Raw genomic sequence first — 20,974 nt, 5'->3', positions numbered from 1 at the left:
CAAGACTTTTGAGGTATGTTATAGAATGCTAAAACGAAGGTATTGAGCAAAAAAATTTCTATTAGCATTCATTCCGAGGTTTACCCCTTTTTTCACCTTATTTGACTGTATTATAAGGGTTTTTCGTGCTGTGCTAGAATCCGAAATCATAAAAATATTATCACATTACATATTTGAGATGAGATCATTACAAAGTGAAAAATTCCGTTTTTAACAGTTTATTACGTTATATCCTTGCTCTTGGAAATTTGTTTTAACAAATATTTCCTTTTAAAATGCGTGAAATGTAAGTAAGGTACAATCTGAAGAAAATCGTATTTTGGTTTCTGTAACAAAAAAAAAAAGTTTAATCGTCGTTTTTTTAATATCAACTATCAACTATCGACTATCAAGTATCCGATTCCGGCCCAAAACATATTATTTTTTTTTTTTCCAAAAGTAGCAATTAATTTAATTTTGGGGCACTAGCTCTAATTTAGCACTAAAAGATGCAATAACAAAACTGTTCGTGAAACTAGCAAAGCAAAATGAACAGAGCCACTTTTATTTTCTTACTTCACGAAAATCTTAATATTTAACTACATTGCATAAAAGAAAGTAGGATCATTTATCAGGAATGGCTCTAAAAAGCTTGATTACTTACACCAATTTTGTACCCGTGTTAATTAGGTACATCACCATTATATCGGGATACACTTGGTGAACTTACTTCTGATGACAAAAAGAGGGCTTTCTCTAACAGACTTTACTCACTTTGGATGTAGAATAAATAGATGAAGTAAAAAATATGGAAGATATCAACAGTATTTCCGAAAATCTCTAACAAGCAATTTTGCCTAATTTTTTTTTTTCACCAGTGCAGTGCTTAATAAGCACTGCTTATGTCACCCCATCCCAACCAAGAAAAGATTCATTTATTTCGCACATTTTACTTAGCGATTTATTTTAGGTACTTCATATTTAACTTGCAAAGTCTATCATTTAGTTAAATTTGTTTCGCACACACTTCGCGTATTTTTAAATAATAACACCGGCACACAAAAAAAAAAAGTGTCATGAACCAGAAACCAGACCTATCTTTCTATATGTTTTTGGGACCGCTGAATCCGAATTTCAAGTCCGTTTGGCCCTGTCACCCTCCAGTTTTGAGTAATATGCAAAAAACTCAAAAAAAGGTAGTTTTTGGGGTCTTTTTTACACTTTTCTCAAAACTGGAGGGTAACCGGGCAAAACGGACTTGAAATTCGGATTCAGCGGTCCCAAAAACATATAGAAAGATAGGTCTGGTTTCTGGTTCATACAACTTTTTTTTTGTGTGCTAGCACTGTCGCGACATGTCGCTGTCATACCCGGCACACAAAAAAAAAAGTTTCATGTACCAGGAAGCAGACCTATCTTTCTATATGTTTTTGGGACCGCTGAATCCGATTTTCAAGTCCGTTTTGCCCGGTCACCCTTCAGTTTTGAGAAAAATGCAAAAAACTCCAAAATAGTCACAAAAATTCAAACAAAATGCACTCACAGCTCAAAACTGGAGGGTGATGGGGCCAAACGGACTTCAAATTCGGATTCAGCGTGCCCAAAAACATATAGAAAGATAGGTCTGGTTTCTGGTTCATGACACTTTTTTTTTTTTGTGTGCCGGTGTAATTATTGTTTGTTATTCGAAAATTTTTTGCACTTTTAGTCAATTGGGCAAAAAGAAACTACTTCGCAATTTTTTTTACCCAACGTTTTTTTTTCAAAATGTGAAAGCTACAAAACATTTTGAAAAATATTGACCAAAAGATTTAAAGTTCCGAGTGAAATTTTCAACTTTTCTTATATAAACGCATGATTTAAAACGTCTTTCAGTGAAAACACAAAAGCAAATTATAAACTGGTCAATTTATCTTAAATTTCCACTAATATCATTGAAGTTATCAAGCAACAAAATTATATAATTAGAAAATTGATTATTCAAATTGGCAATCATGAAGAATTGATAAACAGTAAAAACAAAAGAACAAACTAATAACGATCATCGTTTATATGTAATATGTATGTATGTGTATGTATATTAATGTAATTCGTACTTAAATGAGAGTATCAATAAATTATTATTTATACTCATATACAATATAAACGTTTATTTTTTTTTTTTTTTAATAGATACCTTTTGATATGCTTTGCAGAAAATTGGAAAATATATACTTTACTTATATGTGCACAAGAGTAAAACATATTTCATAGATAAATACCAAATAAATTGAAAAAAAAAAAACATCACAAATCCATTATCCATCGAATAAAATATGTAGGTATCTAGATACAATATCTATATAAAAGCATCGTTATATCCCTACTCAACTGATGCTGGTAATTTCTCTTCGATGACTTTATACAATGTGTGACGTCTGTCTGGATTTTTGTTTTATTATTTTTTTTTGAATTTCCAATTATTTTAACTTTCCACATAATACCTATCGATATTTAAGGTATAGAGATGAAAGTCAGTAAACTTTGAGTTATGCTAGTTTATTATATCCAGGGTGTATATTTCAACACTTGTTCATATGTCATTCTTTACGCATATTTGACAGGTAGAGTCACACCCTTGTGTACTGTATGTACATAATCTTTTTCTATGCATGCATTCGAATGGAGAGTGTACCCCTGTGTACAATAATACTCAAGAGGCACCATCTCTCTTTTGTATATATATATTTTTTTTTTTTTTCATCAATATCTTGACAAATATTTGTGCATTGTGCCACTCAAGGGGGCACAAACCTTTAAGAGCAAACATGAAAAAAATTCCAGAATGCTTGTTAAATAAAAGAAAAATATAAATAAAGTATCTTTAAACCACAAAAGGACAAAAAATAAAAGAGAAAAAATAAAATAATTATTATGTGTCACTGAACAGCGAAAAAGAGCTTTGTGACTGTGACATATGTTTGTAGCATGTGTCATATCCCAAGTGACACCTACTTAAACCAAAAAATATAAAATTCGTGTCGATATATTTTTTTTCATTTTTTTTTCTTACCAAATCATCCAAAAGAAAAAATAAAACTAATAAAATCAATAAATTGCGTCAGAATGACTAATACAAAAAAAAGGTCTCCATTCTCCTATCAACATCATCAACAGAAAACCAAAAACCCACCTCCAAATCCGCCCCTGGCGGCCTATACTCTAATTAAACATCACATTCGGATTAATAAATAATGAGGTGACATGCAACCCAACAACCGCCAATTATAAGTTCAACATTTAATTTTTTTTTTTGAGTTTTTTTTTTTTAAGTGGTTTTGATATTATATTTTGTATCTATAAGATAGGTATTTATGTATCTTTCTTTAGGAGGTAGCACTCTTTTAAGATTTTTTTTATATTTATGTATATGCAGTTTACCTATACATATTACATGTTTAGTTTTACACATTTTAGTGGATATATGTATAAATATATATTTTATATTGTGGGGCATTCGTGTCAAGCATTAAGATACGCTAAGTGGTGCCTGCAATAAATTTTCTGTTTTGATGTTTTTGAAAGTTTTTTTTTTTTTTTTTTCATTTTTGTTTTTTTTTTTTATTAAAAAAAAAAGTCAGAATGGAATTTTTTTGATGAAATGTTTTTGTTGTTTTAAACAGATGAAATATTATGTGATTGACGTCATTATAGGTTGTAAAAGGATGTTTGCAATCAACAAATTTTCAATATTTTTTTTTTTTTTATTTTTGTTCAGGAATTAAAGCAGAAACACAATCACGCTTTGCCGTCGATTTTGACAACTGCCAAAAGATCAACCATACGAAATCTGTGTAACCTCCCACAATGACGCTTTTAGTACGTTACGTACGCTTTTTTTGACAAACGTAAGGAAACGTAAGAAAGCGAGCAAAAGTTCAAACTGACTGAACTTTTGCTCGCTTTCTGACATTTATCAGACAAAATTACAGTCACCCACATAATTATTGCACCAAATGTGAATAAAAAAAAAATAAATTATTGCAAAACTAGGTATGTTTTTTAATTTCTCTTTATAGATGTTTCACATCAAAACGACATCGAGATATTTTAAATCAAAACAATTTACTTATTAAAAATAAAAATAATTTAATGATGTTGTAGACTGATTTTTACTGGTAAAAAACAATTTATTTTGATTGCTTTTGTTTTTATAACTACAGTAAAACCTGCTAATTGGGACACTCTATAATCGGACCACCTCCTATTCGGACCGCACTTAATGCTTTCCCTGCTATTTTTCATACAAATATCCCTCTACAATCGGGACAACTGCTAATCGGACCATGGACCACCTTTATAACATTCTTTGCTTATTGTTTTACCTGTTTAATTGGACCAAAAGTCAAAAATATGAAACATGTGTGTTCAATGTTCTTATACATATGCATCCCATTTTTTTTTCTTGGCCAATTTTGCAAAGTTACATTTGTTATAGGCGGGGATTACTCAAAATGTTTAATTTTATTTTTCGTTTCTTGGCAAAGGAAACAATTTGACAGTGCAATAGAGTTTTTGAAGTTGATTGTTTTGTGAAATTGATTTGAAAAGAATGTTAAAGTTAAAAGCTTTTTGAAAATTGTTGGAACCTATATTTGTTGTCATTTTTACGTGGGTTAGAAAATTTCAAAAAAAAAAATGTTTAAGAAATTAAAAAAAAAATTTTTTTTTCTCTTGAAAAGTTTAAGAGAAAAAAATTTTATTTTTTTAATTTTTTTTTTTTTTAATTTTATTTTTTGTTTTAAACTTAAGCTTTTTCTGGAGCAAAAATGTGGAAAAAGCTAGGAAAAACAATTTTTTTTTCTCATTAAAAAATGAGAAAAAAAATTGAGCTTTTCAGAGCAAAAAACGTGATCCTTTAATTTTTTCAAAAATTCGATCGAGTGAAACAAAAAAACGACTGGCTGGATTAATTTGATTTTTTGTAGGACTTTTGTGCCCATATTTACCTAACTGTAAAAGGCACACTTAACATTAGTGGTTCCCTCAATATTTTCGATCTAGCGCTCGATTTTCCAAAAAACCACCAAAAGCCCTTTTTTAGTTGCATTTTCAAATTCATGTGACAATAAGAAAAAAAATTTTTTTCGGAAAAGCAATGGCTAGTCGTTAAGTAAAATTCATTGAAGTTCTTGAAACCCACCTTTAACTTTCTGTGCGATCATTGGTTGCTGAGATATCGATAATCAAAGACAAAAGGATCCTTTTCCATTTGAAGATCGATATCTCGGCGAGAAGTGGACGTATCGAGGTTTTCAAAAAACCAAATTAAAGCTAAATGAAGAAAGTATCCGATCCTTATAGTGGTTAAGCTAAACGCTAGTAGACCAAAAAAAAAACTAAAAAAATTTTGAAAATTTTTTTGTTGCTGGTTTTTCTGCGTTCACTCAAAAACCGCAGAGGTTAAAAAATTTTAAAGTTCTAATCCAAAAACTAGACACTTGGAAATACAATTTCCTTCTTTATCGATTTCTTGTACGACCATTTCTTTCGAAGTTACGGCCTGTTGAAAATTGCCCAAAAATTTGGAATTTTTTTTTTGATCCCTTAATTTTTTCCAGTAGTGTATGAATGAGAGAAAATTTTTTCTAAATGGACCGGTCCGATTAAAAAGGAACCTCTATAAGTGGACCACCTCCTAATCGGACCACTTTTCTTCGGTCCCAAGGGTGGTCCAATTAAACAGGTTTTACTGTATAGGATTAAAGAATAAACAAATTTCTATGCATTTTTTAAACACATTAATATCCTTTTTCATTTTTCCACAATTAAATCAAGATAAAGACTTGGCCCAATAATTTTGTGAGTGACTGTGTTTTTTTTTTTTAGTTGACAGCAGATTTTATTTTTCAATCAGCTGTTAGAAGCCAAAGTGACAGAAGCGCGTTTCGAGGATTTCTCAACGTAACGCGATGACGCGTCTGGCAAAGCGTGATTGTGTTTCTGCTTTAATACTCTATCAGCCCTATTTATAAACTCATCATAGCATTATGTACTCTTTATAATGTCTTTAAACAGAAAATTGTTATTTATAAACTTTATGCAACGATTAATAGAGGTTGTATAAGCTAAACGCGTTTTTAGGTTGTTTAGAGCCTGAATAAGAACATATTTTGCTTAAATGTCATCAAATATTTTTCAAAAAAAAGAAAACATAGCAAAGAAAACATAGCAAAGATTTGTATATATATTTTTTTTTAATTGAACAATTTATTTTTTGGATTATATTTGCAATTAAGGGAACAATTTTAAAACAAAAAATAAGAAATTTGGAGATTTTCTCCTGATATAATTTCCTGATTCATGATATAAATATGTATAGGACATCCAGAACTCCCGCTCACGTCTTTGTTTTTTGTATATTTTCGAATCAGATGGAGTTGTTTTATCGACAGATGGAATTGTTTGTCGTGACTAATTTTCCATTTTTAGTACTTATTTGGACACAAACCTAGCATAACTATAATGGCTAAGAAAATGTTTTATAAATAGAAATTTATGTAACGTTGCATAGAGGCTACATAAAAGTTTATGTTTTGTATAACTATGCAGCCTTTTAGAGCTGTTTAGTGAAATCTGATAAATAAGACTTTATAGAGATAAATTAACTCAAGGCTTATACATAATTCTAGTTTCTTAACTTAGTACTTTTTTTTTTGCAAAATTAAGATAATTCAGCTTTAAAAAAAAGGTTCTAAATTTCAAAATAGAAAAAGCAGAAAATAATTTATTGAATTTAGAGGTTTTACGAAATTTTGATAATAACTATTAGAGGTTGCATTTTTTAAATATATCTAATGTGATGAACAAGTTTGTCGTCCTTTTTCCTCATTTTTACCATATTTTTCATAAACTTATTAAAAAAAAATTGAATTAATTTATTTTTTCTCTTTTCTTTTCAGGTAAGTTCACATTAATATTACTGGCAAGTAAATAAAAACTATCAAAATATTAATATAGTAGGGGAGAGTGGGGCCAAATGTAACACTTTTTTCTAAAATCGATGGTTCTCCTACAAATTTGAAAGTGGGTCAACCAGACCTTTTTTAAATTAAAGACCCATGTTTTAGCTCCAAGATCCATCATAAAAATTTAGCAAAACATAACGGTAATGTTGAAAAATATAGCTTCCAAAAAAAAAATCGTGTTGTTTCAACTTACCCCACATACGGGGCAAAGTGTAACACATACCGGGGTAGGTTGTACCAAGAACTAAAAATAAGAGAAAAATACCTTTATTTGTTTATATTTATTTGTTTTTAATTAATAACAATAAAAACAAATCTTAGTCATGAAATTTTGGTGCAAATTTGTAAAAAGTGGAGCAAATCCAAGATTTCCAGAGAAAATTTGACAGTAGTCTTAAATAAAAGTTATTCGAATTCATAAATTGTTTTATAAGCTTTATGAATTCAAATGGTGGTTCAAAAATGTGTTTCCAATTTCAAAATAAATACAAATTCAATTACAAGCATTCATATTCAGGGTTGTTAATTATATTAGGTAAACAGTTTTTCAGTATAGGTAGGTTTTTACATGGTACAACTTGCCCCGGAAAAATGTTACAACTAGCCCCAGCATGAAATTTGGCACATAAAATCAATTTAAAAAAAAAGCGAAACTGATATAGACATAACACATACACGCAATTTGAGCCAAAACACGGTTGCATATAACAAAAAAACACTTAGCACTCTATCTTTTTCGGGTAAAGAGGTAGACCAAAAATAAAATTAAAAAAAAAAGTTACAAACATGCATTTTTTGGGCACCACTAGTGTAACTTCTCACCCTGTCGTCTAATCTTCATCTGAAGAAAATGTGCCGGTAGATATTCAAAAATTGAGCATTTTTCTCCTTTACGCGTTTCTTAATATTGAAAGGAACATCGCTTTTTTTAGCTGTTAATTCTTACCCCTGTTACATTTAGCCCCACTCTCCCCTAATAGGGAAAATTGTTCAAAATCATAATTTCTTAATTCATGGAATCTGAATTTGAACAAAATTCTGCTAAATTTATGGAATAAATAAATTATAGCTTAACTATTTAACAAAGGTCACGAAGAAAGGAATAATAGTTTAAATTATAGCTATTTAAAAATGTTAATCGCCAAAAATAAATGTTACAAAATAGTGGTGGGGCACTGGTAAGGAAAAAAAAAACTGTGCACTTTTTGGTAAAAGCATGAAATTAGCATATGCACAAGAAATTTAAGATATTGGACCACTTTCGATTCATTCGAAACCGTAGATACAAAAGTTTTTTTCTGCATTGCACATGAAACATTCTAACTCATATGATACAAAACTTTGAGGAAATTTTTAACTTTAATATCTTTATCACAAATGGAACTATCATTTTAAATAATTTTGATATTACCATAATTAAATAAATAAATACATACAAAAAGAGTACGTATACGCCACAGTGTACTTTTAAAAAGTGCAGATAATCGATATTATATAACACTTGCATTCAATAAAATTGAACAACAACTTCATCTTCTTTATTGTTAGTGTTAATACACGGTGGATGGACATCAATTAGTTGTAAACAGCAAAAAAAAAATTTCTAATATTTGGGGATTTTCATTTCAACTGCTTTAACCAGTACAGGTACAATAAGAAAATTTCACATTTTAAAAAACTCAAAATCGGAGCTTTTGGCTCCGACTCACAATGTAATGAAATCTGTTAAACACTTCGTTTTCCAAAAACAAATGCAGCCCATGAAATACATAAAACATTCCAAAAACGTCATAAATTCGTATAAAACTACTTAACTTTAAACTAACAAAGTAATTGAAAAATTCGAACATTTTAGTTTTGTATACGTTTATAGGACTAATAAAATTATCCATAGGCATACAGCACATGATTTTTGCTCAAAACTAAACCGAAAAACAAAATTGATAATAACAGCTATCAAATTATCTAACATTTTTCAGTGACAAAAGTCGTCCAACAATTAAAATATCAATTTTGATATTTTATCATATCATTTTGACATTTTTTAATTTCAGGTAGGATAGTGAAAATTTCACTTTGACAATTAAAATATCATTTTGACATTTTTAAAAGTTTAAGTGGATAGTGAAAATTTCATTTTGACAAATAAAATATCAATGTTGACTAGATTTTACGTTTCAGTTTATTATAATGGAACCTATTTCTTTCCTTTTCCTTTTCATTTTTATTATTTTTATTATTTTAATAATTTTCTTTCTTTTTTCAAAACATTACTGAAAGGAAATATTCTTTACAAAATAATGGTGATATTATTTTTTCTATTATAGGTACGGTGACCATCCGTCCCGGTTTACCCGGGACTGTCCCGTATTTCTACAGCTTGTCCCGGGTTTTTATTTAAGAAACCCGAGACGTATAAGTGTCCCGTATTTTGTAATTTGTCCCGTGATTGTCCCGCATTTCCACATTCTCTGATTTTTGTATTCAATATTTTAAAAACTTTGTACCTACGGAAAACAAGAAAACAGTGGTTGGAAATTAATTTTTTTCTAGTACGCTGCTGAAGCAAAACGAAAAATTTTCTAAGTCTCCAAAGTAAAAAAAAAAACGATTAAAAACTCTCCATATATTCTAGCACAGGTAAGAATTTCGTTGCCTAAGCTGCGTACTGTGCAACGAAAAGCAAAATTTTCGTTTACGATTTCGTTGTTCTGGTTTTGTATGAAAATTTTCGTTTTGCCTCTAGTTTTAGGCTTTAGTTTTTTTTTTAAATGTTCGTCAATTATTTAGTTCCAGCTTCTGTTTGTCAGGTTAGTACACCAGGAAAAATGTTTTCGAATAAAGAACAACATAATGGAAAAGTAAAGAACCCATATAAGTTTCATAACTTTTAAGGACATGTTAAAAGTTTTCTTAAGGTACAATTTCAAAACCATTTTTTAAATAAAAATGTTAAAAAACAGATCTCCCGATTTTGATTAAAAAAATATTTTTTTAGAAGTTATTAACAAAAAAGTTATTATTAAAAAATTATTTTCTTGATTTCTGATTTCTTAAACGACTTAAATGATTTCAACAAAAACGCTCCCATAAAATCGTTTAGGAAATCTTAATATCAAAAAAAGGAAAAACTATGAAAACTCATTTAAAAATATTGTAAATTTTTTTTGAAAAATCAATACTTTCAAAACGATCCAACGAATTTTTTATCCGTCCCGGGTTTGGCTTTCAGAAATATGGTCACCGTAATTATAGGTGATATAATTGTTTTGTTATTTTCTCCCAAACTATGTGAAGTAAAATCTTAGTGCCGATCAAATTTTCTCAGTAAATCATACATTTTACTTCGAAAAAACACAAAACGCATTAAAATTAGTACACATTAAGAATTTTTTATTTAATATTTTTCAATAATTTGGAATGAAATTGATATGAAAAAATGATAATAAAATATCAAAAAAAATTTAAATTTAAATATCATCCTAATAATAAAAATGTTGTTTTAACATTTTAAATATCATAAAACACATTTTATAGAGCATTTTTGGCTGATATTTAAAAAATGTTAAATTGATATTGGTTTTTTTTTCGGTGTATGATACCGCATATCAAAAACTACTAATTAAATTTAACGGTAACAGAAAATAACAAATACCTAAGTCAATTTTCTGGTCTCTGAAAGGGCATAGATTTCTAGAATGAAAAAGAGAAGCACTCGTTTTAGAAGGAGTTAGAAGCTTTTAGGGTATTCGTTCCACTGCACAGGGTATGGAAAAAGTTTGTGAAACTTGTTGAAAAATAATTGAAACCATCATTAAAGTCTTTTAATAGTTTAAAATTAAAATTTTCATTTAACTCGGTAAATTTATAGCCTTAAAAAAGAAACCAGATTGCCTTAAAAATCAAAGCATTTTCCTATTTTTCTAAAATAAATATCAATCTTCTTGTTTAAATTTTAATCAAAAAAAAAGTGAATGGCATTTCGTGAGAGAATAATTATGAATTTGTATAAAAAGATTTAGCATCGTTTCCGAGTTTTTTTTTTTTTTTTTGTTTTAAAATCAAAATTTTAATTCATTTGAAAATGATATTTTTAAGTGTGAACTTTAAAAGTTGCTAGGTTGCCATCTACGAGTTTCAAAACAGTTCATGAATTTGATCAATGAACATCTGATTTATCATACCTACGATCTGATATTAAGTATTATTTTTCGTTTTCATAATTTTTTCCATAAGAAACATAAAAAACCCATGAGACTCTTCTTGGTGTAAAATCCTTAAAAAAATGTATCCTTTCATTTAATTTTAATTGAAAAGATACAAAAACCCATAAACAAGACAAGAATACTCAGAAATATTATCTCTCTTTTTACGTTGATATTATTATAGGTACAAATAAAAATAACTCCCTAAAGGGTTGGATACGGTGATTTTCCGGTAATAACTTGTATTTCTACATCTTAATTGCTGAAAATTTCAATTAATTTACATGCAATACCTACGACCGACACGACCATAAAGACCAACCCTCTGGCAACGATTTGTTGTCGGCAAACCAACACAACCCTTTTAATATTCTTCTCAAAAACTCAAAATCATTTCTGCATATTTTCATAATTCTTAAATTAATAGGAATATGTACACTTATTTTCCATATAACGCTGACCCTAAATATTATTTTATTCCTTTTAATTTTCTACACAAATACGAAAACACTCCATTATCTTTCTACCATATAAAAGCCATTCATAGGAGATATACACAGTGCCTCATAAAGACTACCTATGGGCTAGGTTTGGGGTTGGTTAAAAGCGTGTGTATATTTTCAAAATTGTAGTAATCCTTTTCACAAAAGTCACGGATATGACCAACCATCCATTTATTCTTCTATTCATTCAATTTAATTTCCTTGAACCCAAAACATACAAAAACTAAAACACGACGAGGTGAATGACTCTGCAGGACTTTCTCTCTGTGCAAGTCCCGGAGAACGACATCATTTACCTCTACCCCAGGAATCCTTTTTGAACATTATAATGCTCCTTTTGATATTTACTCTCTTCCTGCTCGAACTGAGGACTGACACACCCTTAGCACGTTCCCTATTACAGAACATAACGCACCGCAGCAAAATAACGTATAATGAAGAATTTCAAATGAAAATTTAATTTTAACAACACAACCAACACCTCATATCGTCCTTTCCCTGTCCTGTTCCTGTCCTGTCCTGGTTTTTGGCTCTCTGTACTCTGGTGGCGTTAAATTTGAACGATACATCCATCCATTCAATCCATCCATCGTGAACCTGATGTTGTGATGACGCGTGTCAGGATACAAGATAGAGTTTCACAGCGCAGCGCAGTTTGTTGGAAAAAAAAAGGGTTAACATGGGGGGAATTTGAGTCCGAATCATACAGGTGATACAGCACGTGGATCGTGTGCGATATAATGGGTAACCTTATACCTCTCGTATATATCCACCCCGAAATCGAATGCAACAAAAAAAAAGGGAAGGTTATTGTGTTGTGTCGACCGACGGCGGGAAGCGGCAGGAAATGCGTGTCCTTTTTAGGACTGAGAGTGAATTTTTGCAGTTCCCTGTTCTCCCTGAAACGGGTCCCTTTTCGCAGGTTTTGCATAATAACAAATGCATATAATTTGAAACGTTTGGCGTCGTTTTACATCGACAATGAAACTACTCTTGTGTTACGGTAACGCTTTAGTGACGGGAGAAATCAGTGATTTGGGGAGAGGTTGGAGTGAATGAAAGCCACAAGGATCAAGGGTAAATTTTCATGCATTTTTGCCCAAGGGTGAATATAATCAACAATCGTCCTATACCAAAAATTCAGAGAGTTACATTTTGATGGGGACAGGGAAAGTAAAGGACAGACGCAGAGCTCAGCCATACCGAGAGTCAATTGGGTTGATTTTTCACATATTTGTATCATCTCTTTCTCTGTAAAGGATAATAGTGAATAGTGAAATGGTGAGGGAGTGGGTGGACTCCATTGAAGTTGAGTGAGGGTGCATCTTTTGTAACATTGTCCCTGGCTACTATAAAAGCTAGAGGATGAGGTCATTGAATGGATACTCTCTCTCAATCTCATTCTGCCTTTAGACCCTTTCTATATTCTCGGGGGACGCGACCCTGGAGATGTTTAGAGAGTTCAGGTTTCAAAGGCACAGATGAATAGAATGCTGCAAACTAGGTAGAGTAGATACCTTCCCTTTGGATGTCGTCAAGACTAGAAATACTTTTATAATAAAATAAAAAATAAAATACTATATAAACGACAGACAGAATGCGCGTTTTGGTGTGAGACAAGAATTCGATTTGTCTGGGAAGAGCTACCAGAATTTTCGTTCTTTTTTTTTGTCATTTACTTTCGAACAATGGCGTGGAATTCACAATTCTCTTTATGCAATAAAAATGGTTATTTATTTTCAAATAATTGCCATTGTTGTCGCTATTGATTGTTATATGTAGGTAGTAATATAGGTATAAATAGCCATATCCTTGTATATACAATAAACGACGAATATAGTTTCATATTCAACGAGAGCGAATTTTTCGGATAAAATAAAAGTGAAATGAAATATACTAAAGAGGATGAGATTCATGTAGGTATTAGTGCATTGTTCAAACATTTTTTTTTACAATGCAAATGCTACTTTACAAAGTCAAAAGGGGGTTGATGTGATGAAATATTGAATTCTTGATTTATTAATTTTCTTCATACACATTTTTTGAAGGAATTTTCAATTGAACAATTTTTCATTTAAAATGGATTTCTGGAATTTTTGTTACGAAAAACAATTTTTTGGTTTAAAAAAAAATTTGATATCTATAGAAAATTCTTAACATTATTAGTTTTAAAAAAAACAAAAGTTAATAAAGGTATTTTTGATTTTAAAATTTTGGAACATAAAATGCATGACTAAGAAGCATGAACTTGCTCTTGTGGTAAAAGTTACTCCGTATGATATAGTTTTTATACATATAAACAAAATTTAATAAAAATAGTTTTTGAGTAATGAAAAAAATCGTTTTTAAATTGTTTAAACTTTGAAAAAAAAGTACCCCATTTATTTCTTGTAAGTATAACAAAAAAATTAAAATTTTTTTTGAATATGTTGCAAAATTTGTTTTGAATAATTTTGTTGGTATATAAAAACTTTCAAACATTTTCATAAAAAAGAAATTATTATTTTACACACAAAAAAAAAAATTCCAAAAAAATCATCGAACCCATTTACAAACATTCAAATAAAATTTGAAATATTGTAAAAAAAATTTAAAAAAAAGTTTTTCCATCTTTAGAGCAGGATTTTATAAGCCGAGGTAGATAGATTTTTTTAAAAACCAAAAACGTTAGTGCCGTTTTTGAGAATAACAATTTTTTTTCATATTGTAATTTCAACTTTCCCTCTTGTGAATATCCCCAAAACTCATAACTACCAAGTTTGAAGAAAATCGTTTATGTGGTTTGAACTGTAGCTCGAGAAAGAGACAGACAGACAATGATCGTATATTGTCATGTCTATGATGTTATCTGAAGATCGATTTGTTCCAACATTTTTGGCTGCAAATTAAATATTTAAGATAACGAACTTTCTAGCTTTTTTGTTGCCAAAACTTGTAAAATTAAATGTTTTTATTTATGTGAAATTCTTTTTTTTTTTTTTAATATTTGAAGTCAATTTGTTTTTACGGCATAAGGGATTGAAATTGTTCACTACTCCCTGTACGATCTTTTATTCTTTGATTTAAAAAAATGTCAAAAATATTAATTCGAGTAAAAAATAATGCATGTTAATTTAAAATTAGAGCTTTAGGCCCAGTTTTAGGTTTCCATTAGTTGACAAGTTGATAAATAGATAAAACATAATATTTGTTCTCAGCGAACTGAAATACAATTTTATGTTTGTATTTCAGCCAATTTTACAATGAATTAAATAAATTCTTAAACTTCTATTGAGTAATCATTTATCAGCTATGACAAATAACTATTTCGCTATTTTGTTGCATTTAACAAACAATTTCAAGAATATACGAAAAATACTTTGGTATATACTTTTGTAGGTACACTAATAAAAATTGTAAATTACTAAATTCAAGCGAAAATACTACATTTTGATAAAAAAAAAACACTCAAATGGTTGTTTCCATTAGAAAGAGTTTTGGGAAATTTTCCATCCAGGGCCGGATTTAGGGCCACAAAATCAAAAAAAAAAAAAAAAAAAAAAACATAGAACCTGCATCATTAGCTGCATTCCTTTGGAAACATTTATCTACTGCTTAGTACTTAACACTACTTTCAACTACTTTTGCTATATTGAAAAAGTAGCTTTAAGTACCAAGCAGTAGATAAATATTCCTAAAGGAACGCAGATAAAAAAATAAAATGTATGAAGTATGACTGGGTTGCTTAAAGTTTTAATTTTTTTTATTTTTTTCATAAAATTTTGTTTAATGTAAAACTATGAGAAAAAATGTAAAATTCGTTCTTCAAAGCCAAGAAACAACATCTTTATGTAGTGAATTTTACCACCAAAAAAAGAATGATGCAAAAAAATAATTTTTTTGTTTTGTGGACAGTTTGAAATAAATTCAATTTTATTGGTTTGTATTTTCAAAATAATGCGTTTCACTTAGGAACAACAAGATAATGTGGTACACTTTTATAATACGCAAAATTTAGTTAACAGTCCACGAATAAAAACAAATTTTCTTTACGATATTGTAATTTTCAATTAATACCAAAAACAAAGATTTCAAAAAAAAAAAAAGCAAATACCTAGTATAAATTTCAGATGTATTTCCAATCCAAAAATTTCAAATCTTCTTAGAAAGCTCACCTCAACGTACATAAAGAAAAAAACCTAGTGTGAGAGTTTTTTCTGAAAGTATAAGCAATTCAAAAAACTATCTTGATATTTCAGAAATTCCCGTTTTTAACACTTTCGGACCCAGCGTTACTCTCATGTAACATTTTTTTTTAAATTCGTAAAAAATATTAAATTAAACAATTTTTTAGGTTACGATAGCTTAATTGAAAGATAATAATGCCTAGTTACTGGATTATTACAAAAAGTTAATCAAATATCATACCTTTAATTTTTTTTTATCGAAAAAGTGACTGAAATTCACATTTTTTTTTTTATATATGGTCATAATTTTGAAAAAAAGATATAAAAAACGTTAATGCAGAAAGTGTTTTGTTTTTTTGCTTAGAAGAAATAGCATACATTATAGTTTCATAAAAAAATATTTTCTCAGTTCTCCGACTTTTTTTGGTGGTCTTAGGCAGTGCATTTTACTTACATGTAACATGAGAAAAACACATTAGTTTTGCTATTTATTATTTTGGAAAATAACTTTTTGCTATTCATATTTCTTAGTTGTGATGTTTTTGACCCGATAATACCGCAAAAACATTTTTTAATATTGATTTTCATAGCTTGGGTTCGAAAGGGTTAACTGGAAGCCTTCAAACTTTGTCACAAAGTAATTCGAAATATGTAAAATATCCAGTCAAAATGCGATTTGTATAATTGTAAATCTCTCCTAAGAATAAGGTAAAGCATATAATGATATAATATCCAAAGTTTTCAAGTGCATAAATTTAATTTTATTTAAATTAAAAAGAAACACATATACATAGGAATGAAGAGAATAGTATTTTTTTATTACTACGTTATTTCTAAGCCGCTGATAGACTTTTTTTTGCAACGAGTTTCTTACTGAGTCGATGCAATTTAAATTTGAAGAGTTAAATATTACGAAATACCTTCTCTCCTTCAATATTAAATGGATATAAATATTTTGATTGAGAATCTGCCCATAAAGCCCATAAATTTGCGGCTTTCTAAAAATAAGCTCATAAAAAGTAAAGGAAAAATATTTTTTTGGATCCCTGACTTAATATAAACTATTTTGAATTTCGTCATTTTATATTAATTCTGTTCCAAAAGAAACGATTGGAAAGCATCCCAGCACAATTACACCTTTAAAAAAATTCCATGTTTAGGTAAAATTATTGGTAAAATGGAATTGAAGGGAAAAACAAAACAGGACTGGACTGGTACAAAACCACCTTTGAGTCACAAAATCCTACCATTTTATGGTATTTATCTTCTAGATATTTCTTATAAATTTAAAACTATCAATAATAATTTCAATTATATTTTGGAAATAAGTTAGCTGAGAGGGGGCCCCCAACTTTTTTGCAGCCCCAAGACCCCCACAGCTTTAAATCCGGCCCTAGTTCCATATTTCCTATAAATTTTCATTGTTTGTAGTACAGGAAAGTTAGTAAAAAAACAGGGATTTTGTGGAACGAAATACAGGACGGCTGAATTTTTCAAATCTTAAAAAGGGGTATTAGAAAAGCTTAAGTCCTGGTTTTCGGGACGCCACCCCCTGGCGAAATCCGCAATTTTGGAAAACGCGAATCACTCTATATCTCCAAAACTATGAGTCCTATAGAAATGGTTGTCAGACCAAAGTTCTTGGAAATTTAATTATCTTTTTCTTTGTAGTACATTATTTTTCTCAGCGGGCAATAGTTTTGAGGTTATGTTGTTTTAATTTATTTTTTTTCGGTTTTCTTAAGATTATAACAATCCCGGTATCAGTTACATAATTTTTTAAACAGTAAAAGTTATAGACCATCAAATTTCCAATAATTTGGTATATTTTTGAAAGTCAAGCGATGTATAAATCGAAAGTTATTGATCTGAAAACTATAATATTAGTGCAGCAAAGTTAGTAAAAAAAACAGGCATTTTGTGGTACGATGTACAGGACGGCTGATTTTTTCAAATCTGAAAGAAGGATAGTAAAAAAACGAAAGTCCTGGTTTTCGGGTCGCCAACCACCTGGTGAAATCCGCCATTTTGAAAAACGATAATTGGTCTATATCTACTACACTATTGGCTTGACCGAATAAGTTACTGAACCAAAATTGTAGGTAATATAAATATCTTTTCTTGTGCATGCACCGTTTTTCAGCGAGGATATCACTTTTTAGGTTATGTTGTTTAATTTTTTATTTTTTTCTGTTTTTTTTTTCTTTAATTTTTCTCAGTAGAAGATAGAAACAGATAGAAACATAATTTTTTAGCATCATAAAAGTATGATGTTTGACTTAAAACAAAATATGTGTACCTCAATATTGTAAGTTTTACCATTACCCACCTTAATAACTCCCCCTCATATCATATTTTTCTTGTTTTTACATTAGGTACCCGATTTAGCCTTTTTTTCATACCTTATGCAAAAACATATTAGTATATTTTTTGAAAATATTGAGAGGGATTGCTCTTTAAGTTCCGTATCTTTAGTTTGAAAAGTCATATAATCTTCAAAAGTATCCTAAATTAATGTAAATTTGATGTTCTACAACTTTAATGATGCTACAAAATTATGTTTCTATCATAGAGACTGAGAAAAATTAAAAAAACAGAAAAAATAAAAAATAAAACAACATAACCTAAAAAGTGTTGTCCTCGCTGAAAAACAGTGCATGCACAAGAAAAGATATTTATATTACCTACAATTTTGGTTCAGTAACTTATTCGATCAAGCCAATAGTTTGGGAGATATAGACCAATTCGCGTTTTAAAAAATGGCGGATTTTGCCAGGGGGTTGGTGTCCCGAAAACCAGGACTTAAGCTTTTCTAATACCCTTCTTTCAGGTTTGAAAAAATCAGCCTCCCTTTAATTCGTTCCACAAAATGCCTTATTTCTTTACTAACTTTCCTGTACTTAGACTATAGTTTTCAATTCAATAACTTTCGACTCATACATCGCATGACTTTTGAAAATATACCAAATTATTGGAAATTTGATGGTCTATAACTTTTACTGTTTAAAAAACTATGTAACTAGTACTGGGATTGTTATAATCTTAAGAAAACCGAAAAAAAATAAATTAAAACAACATAACCTCAAAACTATTGCCCGCTGAGAAAAATAATGTACTACAAAGAAAAACATAATTAAATTTCCAAGAACTTTGGTCTGACAACCATTTCTATAGGACCCATAGTTTTGGAGATATAGAGTAATTCGCGTTTTCCAAAATGGCGGATTTCGCCAGGGGGCTGGCGTCCCGAAAACCAGGACTTAAGCTTTTCTAATACCCCTTTTTCAGATTTGAAAAATTCAGCCGTCCTGTATTTCGTTCCACGAAAAAGTCTATCTTTCCTGTACTATTGAGAATTTTCTTAAAACATTTATGAAATATTTTAATCTCCTGCTCAAATGCAAATTTCCACAAAGTTTTGTATACCTACCTACTAGATAAAACTTGTTATTTTCGGCCTTATTCATCGTAAAAGATGGGTAAAATAATTAAAATTTTTGTGTTTGTCACACGCACGATTTCGTTTCATAAAGAAGGTAGACTATATCTTATCCACATTCTTCAATTGGATTTTATATACTCTACATCTACTCATATAAGAAATACATAAGGTAGGTATTATATCTTTTGTGGATCCTTTAATTAATTTCAATTTAATTCACATGAACTATACACAATTCATGAACGTGACAATTTCAATACGTGCTTTTGGTGTGGTACTGCAACAACAACAATACATAATAATGAAAAATTTCTAAAGGAAAATAATAAAAATCTGCATGCATAATGCATATAGTATAGCCATCAGGATTTTCTATTGTATTTATTCTGTTCTGTATCTTCATCTTCATCTGCGCTGCGTCGTCCGTCCTCATCTCCACTCCATATATCCATATAGTATATCAATTCATTATAATATTTGAGAATGTATCTGCAGAGAGAATAAGAATATTGAGAATGGCAGAGATGTGCTAACGAACAAAATGCTTCATTAAAATTTCGCATGCGAATTTTTGACTCTTTTTTTGTTGTTTTTTTTTTTTTTTTTCTTGCATCTTTCCTTATCCAACGAGGAGGGTATATTTTCATGCCTTGATGGTTGAAAATTAAAGGAGTATATTTGCTAAACAGGAACGTCGTTGGCAAGGAGAAGCTCTTAAAAAAAAAAAACCTGAGAGTAATATTCATTGATATAACTTAGCAAACGTATATAAGCATGCAAACATATAAACATACACTCCAACTCACTCGATTATAACTCTCTTTTTTAAATTATTAAAAATAAAATTGTTTATATGAGATAAGGTGAAATATTTCTTGAACATTTTTTATTTTTATGCACAAAAAAATGGTCTTAAATCAAAATCAGATCCACAAATTTTGAGCCTTTAAAGCAAAAAGGTGCTTAAAACTTATCCCTGAAGGGCTCTAACATATCAAAGGCAAAAAATTCGTAAGATCCAAAACCTCGTAATGAAAATGAAAATTTTAAAAAATAATATTAAGTTTTTGGAATTTTTGATTTAAAGAATAAATTTGACCCCAAACCATATTGTTACTGCAAAAATAATTTTTGAACTTATGTATCGTGCATCTTGTAGGTACCTTTCTTGTCAGAATAACACTCTTCGCTATACATATCTTCACAAAATTTAACTTTATTTCAAAGATTTTTGTATTTCTTATGCAGTCCAGAATTCAGCTGTTAAAATAACTCCTACCCTTTTGGTAATCTTATTAATCTTCCCAATAAAATAAAAGTACCTACCTACCTACAAATATAAATGTTTCTTGGAAAAATGAAAACTGCATCTGCAAGAAGTCATGAAAAATGGCTCATAAATAATATACCCAACACTATCAAGTGATACGGAGTTTATTTTTTTGTATGTATGTATGTTAGGGTGGGTCAAAAAAAATGGAAATTCGTTTTTTTGACTTGGTACTTCGAAAACTCGATTGCTATACACCTCTAGAATATACTCACCAAATATGAGCTCTTTATCTTAATGGGAAGGTCCTCCGCTTTTCAATTTTCCATTTTTACATCAAGCTTCTACTAAAAAAAAAATTTTTTTATTAATTGAATTTTTAGCCAATTTTTTTACATATTC

The 20,974-nt window shown here is 29.5% G+C and overlaps 1 protein-coding gene across 3 annotated transcripts in view; it reads left to right on the top strand.

The window, feature by feature from the left end:
* The window catches only part of LOC129918643 (uncharacterized), a 104,766-nt gene that overhangs the window by 51,969 nt on the left and 31,823 nt on the right, over nt 1-20,974 (top strand). Inside the window, exon 2 of one of the 3 annotated variants that reach the window (XM_055999269.1) lies at nt 6,921-6,977. The exons of the other annotated variants lie outside the window; for them this stretch is intronic. Within the exon in view, the coding sequence (XP_055855244.1) occupies nt 6,921-6,924 (4 nt within the window). The 3' untranslated portion in view covers nt 6,925-6,977. Of the gene's footprint in view, nt 1-6,920; nt 6,978-20,974 lie in introns of those variants that run through there. 3 annotated transcript variants of the gene reach the window in all.

Source organism: Episyrphus balteatus, chromosome 4 (genome assembly GCF_945859705.1).
Source record: "Episyrphus balteatus chromosome 4, idEpiBalt1.1, whole genome shotgun sequence".
Lineage (NCBI taxonomy): Eukaryota > Metazoa > Arthropoda > Insecta > Diptera > Syrphidae > Episyrphus > Episyrphus balteatus.
The sequence above is the reverse complement of the archived record's forward strand: the minus strand, read 5'-3'. Positions and strand labels throughout refer to the sequence as shown.